Below are 18,523 nucleotides of genomic sequence, written 5' to 3' on the forward strand. Positions count from 1 at the left end.
TTATTATAATTGATGTTTTAAGTGAGCCTTTTCACACTAATGATATATATAACGATATTACTGATGCACAGCTACAAGAACTATTTTGAACAAACATTTGTATTGCTAGTTATTTTCTCAATGCAGTAAATGTTTTCATGAGTAAATAACGGTCATTTATTTACAAATACAAAGAAATCGATGATTTATCAGGGGGACCTCACTTACCACTGAGGTACAACAAATCAAGCATTTTTTTGTGCTTAAAATCACGTCTAACAGACTTCAAAACTAAGGTTCTCAAATGAAGTCTAAATTGGCAGCACAGCAATACTCTTGGAACATTTCTTGATACATACCTGCTGTAGCACTAATGAAACAAAGAAAAGGTAACTAAGTTTTCTCTACTGAAGAAAAAGTGTATTGGACAGGTAGAACAAGTTGTCTTAACTCCAAAGTCAATAAAAAACATACCAGTTATGCATTTGTGAAAGAAAGCTGGATCAGAGTTTTGCTAAAAGAAAGAAATTGCAATTTTTTTCTCTCCCTTTGTTCAGGTATCTAGTCTTTGGTATGGCTGAATGACGGATTACTCTGATCAATGCAAGGGATTCAAGCTTAATTAGAACAACCTTGCACATTGGACACAATATAGACAACCTCAGTATAGACCATATATATGGTAAAAGTGGGGTTTTATGCTATTATGACTTCTGGTGCTTCTGGGACTCATTAGGGAAAAAACAGAACTTTATGGCAAGTAAACCATAAAAAATGTTGCTTTTAATGTGTAAATTCTGATCTCCTGAACAAATATAGCAAGAACAAACATGCAGTCACGTTAATACATACCATCCAAAATAACGTCCCCGTAGCAAGAGCTGCATACTGTTCAATTGTCGAAAGCACACTGAAGATAAGGCATATCAGCACAATAAGGAAACTGTAAAAAAGAAATTTATATTTATATATATATATAAATAACAATAAACGTGTAATGAGTCTAATAAAAATCTAGGAGGACAAATATTTATTCTATCACTAATTATCTGTACACACAGAAATGACATTGATATTACATTATCTTAAACACAGCTAGTAACCTGGGTGCTCCTGCTTCATCTTACATAGCTTACGTCTCTTCAGACAGTTTTTGGGTTGAAAATTACCAAATTAAAACTGTACAAGAGACTTATCATTTACCTACCTCTGAGACTTGTCCAACCCCAGATAACAGCATTCCTTGTTTGTGCCTGTTCTAACTGCTTCTATGGCTGAATTACACACTTCCCCACCAATTGCTTCAAATATTTGCCTTTTGCTCTTGCAAATTCTATCAAACTGCAAAAAGAAATCCCAACTAAGCCAGAGCTTAATACGCTTTGCCCACACCACCTTGTATAACAACCATTTCCCTGAAAGCCCCAGGTAAACAAAGTCTGATATTTAGCATTTGAAACATAACTTGGGGTTGATTCAATTTTTTAAATAAAATTTCAAAACAACCATCGCAGAAAGAGAAAGTGAATAGAAAGGTTCGTTCCCCTGCCCAAGCAACTCCTTCTGCACCAATCCTTTGCATTTGACAGAAGCATGCTGCAAAAAACAGTAACTAAATTGACCACCCCTTACAGACCTCTGAAATGATTATCAGCTAGGTTTTATCTCAGCCAACTGACCCCCCAAAAGAGAAATGACAATAAATAAATCCGAATTCATGAGGTATATACCAAAACAGGACATTAGCGACTGAAAATTGGCATGGCTCAGCTGAAGCCACCTGGAGCCTTAACCTTCTTTCACAGCAGCAAGAATTTAATTGGGTGAATCTTTTGAAAGGCTAAGTACTCAAGAAAGCAAAAATATTGTGTTATTATAATGTGACTGACATTATAAAACGCCTGCTTCAAAATGCAGCACACACAAGTGTAGTGTACGCATATACAAAGGATATTGTGAATGCATTACAGAATTGTGAAGAAGCAGCTTGTAAGTAATCGGGTACAAAACTCAAAGCAGTAAGTAGTGATAATAAACTGAAGTTAATAGGATAAAAATACCACATACATAAATACACATAAGAAAATTTACCTTTTCATAGGCAAAGTATAAATATATAGCTGTGTCTGATTTATCTCAAAAGCCTTCTTGTTTGAGCTTGTATCTCTAACTTTTGCTCCTCTTAATAGAAAAGAGGTGTACCGATGAGGCAGGAGAGCACAAGGATGAGCCAGATGTTTGAAACGTACCACATTTTGCCCAAGCGTCCAGCCATTCTACCTATAAGACTTCCTCAGTCACTGGAACATGGACATGAGTGGGTTCAGTTAAGGCAGAGGTAGCTGAGAATCTCTGGACAGAGTCTAACATTCCCAGAAGTACTCATTCACTTTGAGCTAAGTGACATACGCTGTTGCTTGGAGCAGTAACAATTAATATTCAGCATACTCATTAATATTAGTGTACATGTTGAAAGTGTAACGAGGCCAATGCATTACACCACAAGAGGGCACCAAAGCCAAGACTATATCTCCGTACTTCACTGCAACTACAGAGAATCTAGCAAGGATTAAAGGTGAAAGCCTGTGTGCCTAAGTAACAAGATAAACCGAAGGGGGAATTGTTTGCCAATTTTTTTCCCCTTGTTACTACTAAAGGAAGTGAAGGCTGACATCAGAACTCCACCAAGTCAGCATTCTATGTATTTTAAGGGTTTTCATTCACATGGATCTGTTTCAATCTTGCTACTTCTTTCCTTTTTTTTTTTTTTTTTCCTTCCGGAAAAACTCCTGAAATGTATTACTGTGCTCTTTCCAGGCTGACAGCACAAGAGACCTTCACGCCCACAAACACACAGCATCCCACACCAAATACTTGTGGCCAGATATTGCTTCTTTGGCATTAGGGAAGATGCTGACACATCTATTACTACCCCCAGAGAAGAGAACTAGCAAACCAGTCTGGCCCATTCCTCCTAGACTCCTTTTCATGGCTGGAAGAGTACAATGATGGAATCATCATCCGGACAGCGCTTCACAGGTTCAAAGTCCTGTAGAAAATTGTTAACAACCTAATCTCTACAAACCCCATGAATTAGCTTCCTACTCAGGGTAGGTGTTACACTTAACATAAATGCAAAGGGAAAACCACATTCTACTTCTGACAAGTTTGGTACTATTTCTGTATAATTCCAAGGACTGAAATATTCAGCAGTACTTAAGTGAACGGACTACTTTTATTGTGAATTTTTAATATGAAGACCCTTTTCAGCCAGTCAGTGGACCCTGAAAGGGTCATAATGGATATCCCATTCTCATCATCTTATTTTGGATTTGGTATAGAAAGGACGCAGCAATACTGATGCAGCTTTCTTCTGTTCACATCTACTAAATGTGATTTAGATATGAGAACTTAGGCCTGAATTTTTAGACCTGCTCTACATCCTTCAGCAAGATCTGAAGGAAACACCTATGAAGAGGAAGAGGTAGGCTGCAGTGTAAGTGATGATTTGACAAACTTTGGGGCTGGAATTTAAGACAGGAAAACAAAGCAACTGCCATTAAAACAAACAAATGAGAAAAGGAACAGCTCAGATTTCACTAACAGTTCTCTGCCCCAATTGACACAGCTGCAGGTTCTCATCACAACAATGAAAAAGCACATTATCTTTTTGGGCACACAATACTTTTTATGAATGCACGCATACATACCCATGCAGATTAAACAAAGGAATCACAAAGCCGGTAAAGTTATAAGAAATACGAGAGTAGAGGTTCTTTGCATGATATCCCTCTAAACCTCCTGTGCATACCTGCTAGGATTTAACACACAGCTATGTGCTTTCCACCTCCCTCCCCACAGCCGTGCCCTGCTGCAGCAGTCACCTGCCATCACCCCTGCACCATTCCACATTCTCTCTCATGCTTTTTTAGTTTCAGTGCTAGTGGCTTCCTCTTCCACTTCTGAACTATAAAAAGGGAGTGAGGCACTAGGAAAAAGGGAAAACTTTGCCACCTTTTTATTTATTCGTTTTAAACAGCTACCTTCCCTCTCCTCAGGGAGCAGTCACAAACAACAGCCGCAGGGACAGCCTCTGCTCTGCCTCAGACCTGATTTCAAAATCATCCTGGGGAAATGCAACTGCCAGGCCTCAGGAAGTTTCTCCTACTACTGTAAGAAGCGTGCCTTCTTTTTTCATTACCAAAAATTCAAATACATGTGAATTTTCATGGGCGGGGGGGGGGGGGGGGGGGGGGCAAGGCAAAGAATCATGATAATAAAAGAAAAAAAAGGTCAAAGCTCCAAATTGGTCTATATTTTCAAAGCAAATGTTCTGATTTCAGCTCTTTAAAAAATAACTCTTTATCACTGTCTATAGCACTTTACTGTGGTCACTAGTGCTATATTTTCCCAAAGCTGTACTCACTTAGAGAGAGATGCCAGCCATGTACGCTGTCCACCCAACCTGTTAGCATCAAACAAACTAACAGGCAACTGAAACCAACCAAGAAGCATCGGACAACTTAACAGCGGATGGATGTATCAGCCCTACCCTAATCAACCGCGTAATTTCAGAAAGATAAGTCACAAGAGCTTTGTTTTGGATAAGCGAAGCCTAATATGCATCAAGTCTGTTTTCAATGGTAACATGCTGGACAATTTCAGGGAGCAATTTATATGCTATGTGAAACAAGCCACTGCAAAATGCCCAGCTTAAAAACCGGCTGCATGTCTGAAGGCTGCAACCATCCCACAGATGCAACGCAACCCCAGCCTGCGCTCACACACTTCGTGCAGAGCCGACAGGGTCTTAAAGATATGCCTAGTCTCAGAAGACACATATCTTTTATTTCCTGAAACACGTCGCTCATTTACCCTCTATGCACAAATGTGCTCATCTCCAGGAAAGGAAGCAGAGCGATGAAGGGTTCAGGTTTCCATCAGCTCTGATCTAACGCTCAGATTGTGGGGCCAAGCAAGTGTTGCAGATGAAACGATAGTGTGAAGCCTTACACACATCCCATCCCAGGTTACAGAGCACCATCTGCCTGCAGCCAGGGAGATCACAGTCACTGCACCAGCAGCAGCATTCAAAATTACTCAGCTTTGTGGTTAACTCCTACTTAACAGTGCTATGTTTCTGCTAACCCCAAACATTTTGCAGGGGTCTGATCAATTGCATACTTCTGGATGTGTCAACGAAACCACTATTAATACAGTGTGGATGCTGGCACGAAGCAGCATGTGTTTTCTTTCACAAACTCTGTTTTCATCAAACTACAAGAAAGCAAGCTGCTTCTTCTCAAAGAGCCAGCACTGCTATACAGGACAAATGACTTCAGCATACCAGTTTCCATGACTGTCTTTTCAGCTCGGCTTTTACCAGCTCTGCAAACCTGGTGGAGCCACAGAAACGTGGCTTTCTCAGTGCGTGTGAGCTGTCAGCATGCAGCACTCCAGTAACACCCCGAGCTCACGTACATACAAGCTGGCACCCAGACCTGGGACATGCTTCTATCCTGTGCTAATCATTAAGCAGAAAAACACAGACACAGGTGTATACAGACTCACATGACAAAGTATGCATGTAGATTTACATGCATGTGGATTAGTATAACAACAAAATTTGGCAGTAGCCATCCAGATCACTTAGAGAGCTTGTTCTTTCAAACAGGTTTGAGGAACTAGAGCATTTCTGTGAAAGAATCACACAGCTGATGAGTAAACAAGCCAGTAGTATATGCACTACATTTAATAATATATAGCAAATACAGACAGAACATATATTACGAGCTAGCAGCAGATTTACTTTTTTCTGACTATTCCACGATATATTTCAACTTTAAGAACAGGTCCAGATTGTTGCCTGTGTCACCAGCCTCAGCAAAAGCTGCAGAAACATGACACAGGTAGCTGTCAGTACTGTGCAGCCTCCTGCCCCAAGGTGCTTTGTTTTTCCTGGATTTATCTTTAGTTTTAGAACACTGCCATGTCTTTTTTGTGGCTTGATACAACACGCGGAATGATCAACGGAACAATAGGCCACCTACTGAGAGATAACACTCATTTAGCAAATGTCACAAGTAGGAGAACTGATAAAGCTTTATTAAATACGCCTGGCGATATGACCTGGAACATTTAAAAACAAGGTCCACAAGACAAACAGGAAGCACCTACTCACCAGATTAATAGTCTCACACACCTGAAAACATCATAATGAAAACAAGTATTAAAATGTGGGCAAATTTTATTGCTGTTGGAAGTGTTTTGTACATACTCTCAGTGGGCGGGGTCTTTCCATGAACAGAGAAAAGCTTGGTATTGGGCCCTAAACTAAGTTGAAACCTCAAGAACATTTAATAGATGAGAAGTGAGATTCAAAATTTAAAATGTTAGGAATTCAACTTGATTTCTAACCCCCCAGGAAGGCAGCCAGTTTTCCCATTTTCAATGGCACACAGGAGCTGTCTTAAGTCTGCTCCTACTGTCACACAACTTTTATGCATTACAGCTATTAAGTCTTGAAGGTACCCAGCTATCAGTGCCCTTGGATAAAGGGAGCATTATTTGAGATTATAAATGAAGTATCTGTGCTCTTTCCCACCCCACCCCCCACCCCGCGGAAGTCAATGGCTAGTTTTAGTGCATCCTGTCTACCGGAGAAAATGACTGAAATTAAAAAGAAACATTCTATAAGCAAAAAGCCACCTCTGTGGGATCCTTTTATGTTTCTGGTAGCATTCTACCTAAACCTTCTTCACGAGCTCCTGTCTCCTTGCCATTTAGCTTTTAGCTGTGATAGGTTTTACTGGTAAACAAAGCAGTGCAACCAAAATGTAACCTCTGCTAAGCATACAGCTTTAGAAGAACCAGAACAACACCGAGAATGAACACCACAAGCGCGCAGATTAATATTGGCAGATTCTTATCTTGATCACCATAACTTGGAAACTATAACACTACTGCATAACCAAGTCCATGTTAGTTCATCAAAATAATGATGCTCTATCATAGTTCATTTTCATCTCTATTGTGTAGATATACAATTATTTTTCAGATTGCAAAAACAAAGGTCAATGGTATCATAAAAGGACAATTTTGTGCAGCTTTCTGGGCAGTGAAAGTGTTATTGCAATGAGGACTTAGATGCACAACTTCAGATAAGGCACACACTTGCAGAAAAACTATGTACAGAGGAAAACCAGAAAATTACGCCTTGAAAAGAAATTTTAATTTTTCTTTCCCTTGAGATCTGCACTAGAAATGTTTCACATTATGACGGAAATGTGAGATTTCCTAAGATATCCCCTACTCCGTAAGGGGACAAAGATAAGACATCAGTGACGAACAAAGATATCAGCACACAGAACAACCTGGCATTCTGTACATCACACTGCCAATCCCCTCAGGTTCAGATTATTGTTCTGTTATTCCCCTCATTCCTGGAAAGTGCCCTGAAACCTTGCAGTGTTGCAGTGGACCTCTCAGTCTCTTACTGGAGCTATTCCATTCAGCGCGATGAACTGAATATTCCTTGGAGAAGTGCCCGGAGCACCACCAGTCTCCTGTATCCCAATACCTGCCTCTCAGTCACCGGCTTTTACACTGAAAACAGAATCATTCACTGTCCTGCATTCCCATTCCATTCTAGGCCAGAGAAATCTTTCTTTATTTTATTTTCATCAGGAAAATCGGTTCTGCAAGGGTTTATATTACTATAAGTCAATTATAACCACCACTTCATGCAGTACACTGCATCGATAGCTCCATGTTACAATTAGGCAAACACTCGTACAGATCTCTATCACGTCATTTCTCTTCACAGCTAGATACCAGGTCTTTCTTGCTCTTTCACTCAAGACGTTTTGGGAATAAGGACAAAAACCAAGGATAAAAATTCTAATAAAAGGTAGAAGTTAGAAGGGGACTAGGCAGAACTTGTCAAACGCAGGACAGATGACAGCAGGAGAGGACAGGACTCCAGTTCTTAAACTGCACTGGTAGGAAGCAAATACAGGATAGCAATTTATTTTATGGGATCACCATCAAGATGCAGCATCATGTACAAATACCAACTGGTGCTTTTAAACATGAGATATTCAGACAAAGTTGCTTTTAAAAAAGAATCTGGATTTCACTGTGTGGAGTACTTTCATCCTTAATGAAATTCATTAAGGTGCACAAAGACCCCGTATGCACAGATTGAATGCTGAACTCTTCAGCAAGTCTGAACTGAACCCTGGGAAGACACTAATTCTGTGAGGACTCAAAACCATAAGAGCACAGTACAGTCTACTAATAGAAGACTAAAAGAGCATTCAGTTATGCAAGCAGTGGACATCAGAGGCCCTCCATCACTAAAAAAGGGGTTTGGTTTATGCTTGTTTTCAAGAAGAGTAGTTGGCCAACAGTAACTTAATAAAATGAAGGAGCCCCATACTTCATCCTTGCTCATAGTTTTAGCTGACTTTGTAATTGTTATTAACATATATTGTTTTCTCTGAGTATGGCTATGAACTCTCTAATCCTTGAAAGAAAATTGTGTAACTCCTGCATTAGCTGTGCTACCTAACTAGTTCAAGTAACTAGCTTAGGAGAGAATTGTTTCACTTATGGAAACATAAATTTTTAGTCTAGATCCATGAAACCAGGCAAAAATATGAAAAAATCACCATAGAAAGAAGTTAGAAGAGACCAGCAACCTTCACAAACAGTGGCTGGAGATGGAAAAGCCTACAAGAATGCAAACAAGGACTTTAGTCCAAGTAACAAACAAACAGAAAAAAAACACAAGGCTGGCTGCAGGCTTAACCCCCTGGCCCTCCAGGCTCCTCGTATGGTTTTTGCCTGACGGATTTGTCTTATCTTTTTTTGCTTTGTTTTTGAGGCTGGGGAAGGAAGGAGGGGTACAGCCCCTGCCCATCTTTCAGCCTCTCTGCAATGCGAGGATGCCCAGCAATGGGGAAGCACACTTGTATTCATGCAGAGAAGCGCGATTCGCTCCAGGAACTGGACACAACAGCTTCCAGTACAACGCGCGCTTCCTCTCTCGGATGTCCTACACAGGTCAGGCTAGCAGACAGATCACTGTTCTCAGCTGTCACTTACCATCAAAAAACCTCAAGCAGACAAACAAAGTGTGAACGCTCTGTTTGCGTTAGCTTAGGGCTATCAGATGGAGTTTCCTGTTAATATGTATTTGTTCCAACTGCACAGCAAAGTAAAGTTGGTGCTTCCTGAAGGAAACAATGGCATAATTTTTAACCATCTCCTTGACTCCTTGCCGAAGTACTATCTTCTAGCTCCTGTGTGAGAAAGCACTTTTGTTGTACAAGATAAATAATATACAATACAGGGTAGACTGATACTAACAAAAACAGGTTAGCTATACAGCTAATAAGCAAGGTTTCTATCACTTACTCGGCTCTTCTGGGAGATTAGTGTCTGTAAAAATAATTTAAGTTACGGGCAGCGTACCAAAGCACAAAGGACACAATGAATCAAAAGTCATTTAGGACACAACACCAGAATTATTGCAGGAAAGGCCTTGGCAAAGAGTATGATTGCAGTAGAAATGCAAACCAGATGTCAAGGTGCTTCAAGAGGAAAGGTTAACTGCCCACAAAAAGCAACGTTATTGCATCCTGCAACAAGGTATTGGTTCCTCCGAGAATAGGCAAGGCTGAACAGGAAAAAGATGATAGGTGCTGTGTAAGAAGCTGGAAAAAAAAAAAACATGCTACATTCAAAACAAGTGCATGACTCGAGATGTGAACCACTAGACTGCAAAAGGTTCTGCAGTGCTCCTCGGACAGTACATAACAAGCATCTGATGTGTCTGATCATTAGCAGAAAACACCAACAAAGCACCATGAGCCACTGGAGGAGTAAGTGCAGATGCACAACTAGGAAAGGATGTCACTGAATACTACAAACCTAAAGCATTTTTGCAGTTCTGTGTACAAGCAACCCACGGCTCAGGAAGACAAAAACGGGTCATTAGTGCTCTTACAAGAAAGCTAAAAGTATACAGTGAGAATTATGTGAAACAGTGAACTATTTTCTGCTATTCTCATCATTCGATAAAAGAGCTCAAAGCAGAGAAAATAATTCATTTTCAGAGCTATTCCAAGGACAATAAGCTGTTCCTTACTCTTTTGGCCACTAACACGGCTTTAGGAAACTCTTACAGCCCTGCACACTGTCATTCCCTGACCTACGCAGGTCTACCCACGTCCTTCAGCAGCCCATTGTTCAAAGGAGGACCCACCCCCAGAAGACATCCCTGCTGCACACCCAGTACCCACAGCCATAACGCTGCCTGTTGCAAGATGAACAACAATACCAAATTCAGCCTGTATTGGGCTTTAAGCCAGCATTCAAGCCAAAGCAGAGCTGAACCACGGCTTTGCAGCTCTTGAGCAAGCCAAGTCATTTTGGTGGCAGCCCCATCAGGAGAACAGGTAGCACCCATCACCTTGAAGGGCCACGCCACATGCGTGGCCAGAGGACCAAGCAAGGCAGGAGCAGTGTGTACACTCGGCTCATGGTCCCGAGGCCAAGGAACTCTCAAAGTCACCCAGAAGCATGGTGCCAGGACAGACGCCTGCAAAGCTTTTTTGGGCAAAAGTACACACAGCACACAACGTGCCTGGCTGTTTCCAGAGGGAGGGCAGGCAGAGGAAGCTTTTGCCTGAGAAGCAACCATTCAGATGCTTGCAAAAGGCTGTGGTCGAGGTGGGTTTTGCACAATAAGCAGACCTAGGCACCTCCTAACACACAGGAGTTGCAAGCAGGGACTTAGGACAACAGATAAGTTGCACACCGCAGCTGAAAGCAAACAGTTTGTCCTTGCTGCAATAGAGAACTTTCCTTTTTATCATCCCATTCTGGATAAGTTTTCATTTCAGTAAGAAAGGAGGGGAGATAGGAGAGGTGTGCTCTAAAAGCAGAGTGCCATGATGCCAGTAAAGCTTGTTTGCTAGGTGGAGCTTTACACAGTCAGTCTGAGGGCCCACTGGATCACTTCCACTTTTCTTGTAACAGCAGAATCAAGGCAGCAGTTTTAAAACCATTTAGTATCCAAATATTAATAGAAGAATACTAAAAACCTCTCTAACGTTGTGCAAAACCCAGCTTCTGAAAAATTGTCAAGCCTAAGCTCTTGCTCTGCTTTGCTGTTATCAACCCTAAATTAAATACATTTTATGAAATAAAATATCACTGAACTTTAAAAAACAACAAAAAAAACCCCTTGAGCTTACTTTCCTTAAATACACAACACTTCTTTAAACAAGCAACAGCATTTACTCCAACTGGCTTCTGATGTTTGGGCTATCCTGATGTTATTTTGTTAACTTCACATGAGGGAACATTTTCAAAAGCTATATGTATTGCCCTTCCTTTTCTAATTACTTTCACAACAGCTGTACTGCTATAAATTACATCCTCTCCCCAATCAAAAGGTCAAAGGACACTGTACTATGCCTCCTAAAATAAACGTATCTTATTTTCATGCTAATGAGGGGATACTGAAACACACAAGATGTGAGAAAACAAAAGACAGCTAAAAAAGAGCTAGGTAAGGAGCTGCAGGTCTCTGGGAAGACACAGTGGGGCAAGTATGGCTACACATTTTCCACCTTTAATTATTTTAATTATGTTATGTTTTTATATAAGAGCATGCATCTTTGGGAAAGGAAAGGGTAGGGTATAATACTGCAGAAAAAAACCAGCCCTGGTCACCTTCTCATCTCAGAATTGCTCATTTAGTAACCAGCTCCTAGCCAGGAATGGTGCCTTACCCCAAAGTAGTAAAACAAGACAGAAGAGAGGAAAATATCCCCTTGCTTTAGGAGACAGACAGCATCCCACAGTGTTGTACAACTGATTTATTAGTGGACAAAAACTTGCATGCTAATTTTATTGCGATACAAATCAGGACTTGTGCCTCTGTATGTTCTATAAAGAAACATCCAGAGTGCTACACTAGCACAGTGAAAATCCTCCACGATAGGAAGGCGATGCTGACATTTCTGACAGCATCCGTATCTTTAGTTGTGAACAGAGTGAGACAGTGACCCCAAAAAAACCGCAGACATAAATACACAAATGTGGAAGGAACACCTGGAGCTGCTGACCTGGATAGAAACTTATTTCAATCCATTCCAAGCATCACCAAAGTGGCATCAGACCTGAGTGACCGCAGCCTGCCTGCTCCTAGCCTCCCAAACGCCTTTCTGTGCCCCTTCCTCCTGAAACAATCACATCTGAAAGAGGCTTTCATCGGCGCTGGCAAGTAAGATGAATACCGTGAGAAAGAGCTGAAGCTGGGATAAGTGCTCTCACTGCCATCTTAATTATGATCCCCTCCTTTAATTATTTAGAGCTGTAGCTGACATGCTTCCAGAGAAGTCAATATTGCCTTCTCTTTCATGCAAGTCGAGGACATTAAATACCATCTTCCTATACGAATTGGTAAGAATGGAAGAAAACAAGGCAAACTCTCAAGCACTGAATGGAATATTCACATGGCTTAGAGCTTCTCTGCCTTTTTCAGCCATATCCAACAAAGTACCAAACAGAAAAAAAAATGGCTGAAATTCTAGCAGGGTACTAAAAGGCAGGAATAAAATTAAGAAAAAACGTCCTCTTCCCCCCCCAGAAAATCAAATTAATATTAAAAGAAAATTGTTCAAGAAAATTACTATCAGTTCTAAGGCTTTACAAGAGGATTTAACATCTATGATACCTAAGTCATATTTCAAAATCGGACTCTAATTTTGTCTGCTCAACTACCAAAGAACTTCTTTGTCAAAGAAGTTAAGATGAAATGAAAGCGTGAGATGCTTAACATAACGAACCCTACAGGAGGGGCTCTTATTCAGCACCAAGGAACTCTACATAACCAAAATAAACTACTAACTGGATGCACAGATCTGTGGTGCTCACAGTAATGACCTTACTGCTGAAGCTGCCAGACATGCATTTTATTTTTCATCTTCCACAAGCTTTTTTGAAGATGGAATTTTAAAAGACATGCCAACCATAATGTTCAGTTTGGTTTAAAATGCTTATTTGTATATTATATTAGTGTGCTTTCCCCAAGCAGCACCAATAAAAAGCATACTTCCTGTAATGTTATACCAGAAAAATACATCAGCATGTATATACTTAACATCATGGCCAACTTCAACCGCTCAAATATCATGCTTGTGCTCCAAAAACCAGGAGACATTTACATTTTTCTGGGAGTCGTCTTTTGATGCTGCAGCAGAAAAAAACACTATTTTGTAATGAAATCTCAAGTTCTCAGTCAGATAACTTCATCAGCAGCAAGGGCTGATCAAAAACCATTAGCAAGCAGAAGACCCCCGAGACAGTGACACTGTGGTACCTCTGAAGACGAGCTACAGCCTTAGGAGAGGAAAGCTAGCACCAGCCCTTGGAATTCAGGAGCACAACACCGTCTGATCTCTGCCAGGAGCAGGCAAGTATTTTGCTAGTTGTATTAACATTATTTTTCACTTGTCAATGAGCTCTCACATTCAGAATTCCAATGGGTAACTTCTCTGTTATTTTTCTTAAGATTCCCAACTTTTGCTACTTGTCCTGCAACCTCCGTACTAGTGCAAAAATCGGTGCCCTCATGTAGGCCAGGTCTTCGGGCTAGCCAGTCTAGCCGTGAAGCAAAGGAACAGAGACAACTGAAAAACCAAGCCTTGGATTGAAACTCCCTCTGAACTTTGCTACGCTATTCTGTCTCCCTGAACTTAAAAAGCATTGTTCCAAAGCAGCAGCATTTTAAGACTGTAAGATGATGGCACCTTTTACCATATTGATTCATCTGAATTCAGCTGGACATTGAGCACTTGATGAAACACTTGCTCAGTTTGGGCTTTGCTCAGGAGACTCCATATGAAAAACATATCTTCATGGGAAGCAGCAGGTGAGAGCTGAGCTATGAAATTTAGATTAGAATATTAAAATCCCTCAATATTTCTTATGCTTCTGATATACCATCACGAGACAGTGATGACAGGAAGCAAGGGTGCAATACATGGAAGACAGTACTCAGCATGGTTTACAGTTCCAGTGTTACCACGGACATAAAGTGATTTTTACTACAGCTCCTAAAACTAGTTAAGGTCTTACTAAGGCTTCCAACCTGTATATAGCAAGTGTTTGCTAACAGCATGGAATGGATTTTTGAAAACAGAGTGACACACATCAGAAAAAGGCAAAAAATGAATTATTTAGTACACTAACTTGAATAATAAATGAATTGTTAATGATATTATGTCTGACATTACACATGCAAGTTGTATACTATATATATATATATTCAAGAACTTGTTTCAATATATAATGTATTTTATATACTGTATATTTTTTCCAAAGAACTTTTTCAATTGCATGGAGGAAAGCCAAAATTTCCTCAAATTCAGGACTATAAAAAACAAAAACAAAAAAAACCTACCTCATTTAAGTTTTATAAATGCAGTATTACAGCACTGAACCATATTGCACATGTTCCTGTGTTGTTTTTTTTTTTAAACTTTATATGAGGTCCTCTGCAATGAATAATAACCGTAAATATAAATTTGTAATACATAAAGTTAAGTAGAGGCACAAGCCTTTATGAGATGCGGGCCTTGAATAGCTCTCCCTGGGAAGTCGTGGTTTCATGGCCAAACTACCAGGTAATGTAAAATGCTGATTTTCTGTCAAAGTGCAGTGCCCTCAAGATTAAGCTGCCTTTTCAAGTGTACATTTAGAAAGTGTCAGTAAAATATATTGATATGATCTGCCAACATATTAAGAACATCCATTTGAGTAACATATGATCTCATGGCAAAATTATGCTTTGAGATACTATTCTTGGCCCTAAACTACTAGACATTTTAAATATTAAAAACATTTCAGCAGTAGCCAAAATCCTAAGAAACTCCAGGGTGAAATTCATCCATCTACGTGACACTGCAGTCAATACACATCCTGCCATGTGCATAAATGGCTGTCAGTCATAATATTCAATAAAACACGCTCTGGCAGCCTGTCACTTTCCTGATATCTATTAATTTTCTGTGTTTAGTTTTCAATCATAGGAATTTATTATTTAGAACTAGATCCTGTAGATTCTGATGGCCATGCACTATGGGGTGGGGAAACAGAGATGAAAGCTGCAGGGATGAACACCATACTGTTGAATTAGCTGTCTGTAACACCTCACTGTTTGCTTCGCTTTTTAACAAATGAAGATTTTTATGGTTATAATGAAAACCATTGAAAGCAGCCAAATATTTTGAAGATACTTCTGTAAGTGCATCCTAATTAAATCATTACAGTCCACATGCATCAAGTAATCCATAAAATTCTTCCGTGTAAGGATCAGATTTCCATGTATTTCATCATCCAGGAGCCCAGCCCTGATTATTTTGAATACATTTTCAACTTAGAGCACTAAGCCCTTTTTGACACGCGTCTCTAGTTATAGATCCCAATTGCTCTTGATCACCCAATATCTACTGAGTTTACAAAACTACAGTCAAGAAGATGATCCTGGACCCTTTGCTCCACCCTAATGGATCAATTTTAAAGTAACTAAAGAGGTAAAGATTATGGTACTTAGGACATACTAGTCATCTTGCAAGTCACAACACAGAAATTATAAAGGGCAGAAATAGTTGGCTGTACTTTTCAAACAGCAGCTTTAAAGAAACATTTGCATCTTTTTTCCAAATGATTTTAGCAACAGGCTTCTCCAGACTAAAGCAGGGCTTCACTTCATCGGATTTTTTGTTGTTGTGCTCTGAAAAAGAGGCTAAGTCCCACAGAGCTCCAAATTTCAGACCAGGCTATGAAGCCCGCGGCAGCAACTGGAGACAGATGGGTTACTCTTCCTGTGTATCAGTGTGAAAACCCAACCCGCAGTAATTAATACTGCTTTTAAAGATGCAAAGCACTTCAGAAGGTCCAGAAAGCTGAAGAACACCAGTAACACCAAGCAGCATTAGAAGAGAAGTCAGCAGCGCAACTCAAAGCTGAAGGACATCATTTGATTAGGGACATTATTGAAACGGCACCTGTGCCACTGGAGAAGACTTTTTTTTACGTAGTGTCACCTTCGTCAGCACAAACAAAAGCATTGTTCTACTTGGAAAGTCTTTGGCAGCAGATTCGGGAAAATAACAAAGTATCTCTAATGTGCATAGCACTTAACATTTGTTGTTTCATAATCTGATGAAGCAGAATTAATTTCTTGACCAGCCTACAGGATACGCTTAATTAAAAGAAAAAAGGACTAAGAAAGCTCTGTTCCACCTAGGTACTTTTTTTTTTTTTTTTTTCCTTCTCAAAGCAATTGCTTGGGCAGATCCCTACTGCAGACAGCCTGTGCGTAATTGCCACACAAAGAAACACAGAATGCAAGTCCCTGTCTACCACTGCAAGCCCCGGGCTTTTACATTTCTTGGATATTGTTGTTTTTTAGATGTTTCATAGCTAAATATTGTAGATGGCAACAGATTTTGACCATCTGCTGGCCACAGCTGTTAAGTACAGAAGTAATCAAATGTCGAGTTCTCATGTCCAGGTTGCATTCACTGTAAAATAATCATTTTTAAAAACAGAAGAGTTACTACAACTACAACAGGTCTGAAAAAAAAAAGAATATAAAGACAACTACTTTATGATCTTCACATTTGCAGATTTCCATTTATATGCCGTTTCCCACTACTCAAACACCAAATGAAAACTACGCTACTGTGAAACTTTGTAACAAATTCTGTTCATCTCAATTCTCAACTGGGGAGAAGGAGGCAAATTCATGTTATCCATCATTAATGCAGGTGTATGGGATAATTGTATTTTATAATTAAAATATATTATTTTCAGTAAAATTCTGGCTCCAAAGATGACTTCATTTGAGCCTGGAAAAAGCTAGCACTGCAGGCAAAGAAACCAGAGGAGGGCACATCAGCAAACAAATTATTTGTTTGAGCAGTGAAGTCATGAACTCCCTCAACAATAGACTTTAACAAAAAATAACCTGTCAAGCATTTGAGCAATTATTTTGAACAGTGAGAAGCTTCCCCATATGAAGCCACAATCCCTGAACTTTTAAGGTGATCTATTAAGTTTTTGTGCCTTTCTCAAGTTGGCACAGAAGCATGTTTCTCATTCATCTTTGCCACACATACTTCAGTTAATATTATCATTCTCCTAGTAATGAAAGCTTCCTGAAACAGGCTCCCTCGTAAGTAGTAAAGATCACCTATTTGGAAGACATTTTTGAGACCAGTTCCTCTAATAATGGCATCACATTGCCAGACAAACTGCTGCTGCTCCCTATCACGATGAAGAGCAAGGAGCAAAGTAACAGTTTGGGGACAGAAAGTGTCAGAACTTGAGCACTCCTAAAAGCGGGGGGGGGGGGGGGGGGGGGAGTTCAGTGAAAAAAACTCTGGGGTAGCACAGACCTGGGAGAAACGAGGTAAAACTCCAGCAGATGGCCCCAAAGCAGCAGCAGCAAAGCTTTCTCCCAGCAGCTCAGACAACGTGGGCACTTGTTTTCTGTGCACACAGCGAAGGCAAAGCTGAAAACCTAGCTCCTCTTTGATCTGCATTGATGCATTTCAACGAAATTTGATGCATTTCAATGAAATGAGGAAAATCTATGTTCTGTTTTATTTAAGAACATAAGTTAACATACAAAGCTAAATCCAGTCAAAAATTGTGGTTGCATAAGAGGATACCAGAATTTAAACTTAAATTTTCTATGCATGTTGTTTCTATTTATCCTTCCCTCTTTCTGGCTTAGGCAATAAAAGACAAAATTATGTTAATTGTAAGAACCCCCCGCCCTTTTCTTCCCATAAAAATGGAAATTTCACATTTCAAACACAAGTGAGAGTTCTTTAATGTACATTTCATTTTAGAGCAGAATTTTTTTTTTAACATTAAAATGTTTTGCAATGGAGATCCTGATCCTTCCCTACATAAGCCACTGAATATTATATACATGTGACAAAAAACATGCGGTTACAGTGCTGCACAGCTTTTCAGAAAACTTTCTCCTGTGACTAAAAAGCATCAAACGATCGTAAAAAGTATGTTAGGCAAACCGTTTCCAGTGAAATGGGTCAGAAAGAGGGTGCTGCACGTGCTTTATTGCATGTCATCACTCATACACTTCCAAAGTTAGCTGTGTCCAAGCCCTCTGTGGAAACTTAGGAATGATTTCTACAAGGAGAGCAAACTAAAAGCCACGTGCTCAGAAGTAACGTATGCTGGTTAAAAATCACTGCACTCTGAAATCGGACTTAGGGGCCGCTCACAAAAACGCCCACCTTCAATTTATTCCTTCAGAAATTTCATTTCATTCATCACAGCTCAACACCAAACTGGCCTTCCTCCACCTTCAGAAAGGCATACCTGGCCCCACAGCACCTGTGCTGATTAATGAACTTGCTATCTAAGAAAATTTACAAATCAGAACACTCTTTTTATGTGGCAACAATGTAAAGATGCTATCATATTGTCT

At 40.0% G+C, this 18,523-nt stretch overlaps 1 protein-coding gene across 11 annotated transcripts in view; it reads right to left on the reverse strand.

Moving 5' to 3' along the window:
• Positions 1–18,523, reverse strand: part of KCNQ1 (potassium voltage-gated channel subfamily Q member 1) — a 409,605-nt gene that overhangs the window by 297,257 nt on the left and 93,825 nt on the right. For 10 of the 11 annotated variants that reach the window (XR_013952150.1, XR_013952151.1, XR_013952152.1 and 7 more), the window contains exon 2: positions 832–922. Coding sequence is in view for 8 of the 11 variants with exons in the window: in XM_080595232.1 (XP_080451358.1) it covers positions 832–922 (91 nt within the window). In the remaining 3 variants the exon portion in view is untranslated. Of the gene's footprint in view, positions 1–831; positions 925–18,523 lie in introns of all 11 variants that reach the window. The other variant, XM_080595229.1, reaches the window with a different exon arrangement.

The sequence above is a fragment of the Anser brachyrhynchus genome (assembly GCF_964034855.1).
Source record: "Anser brachyrhynchus genome assembly, chromosome: 5".
NCBI lineage: Eukaryota > Metazoa > Chordata > Aves > Anseriformes > Anatidae > Anser > Anser brachyrhynchus.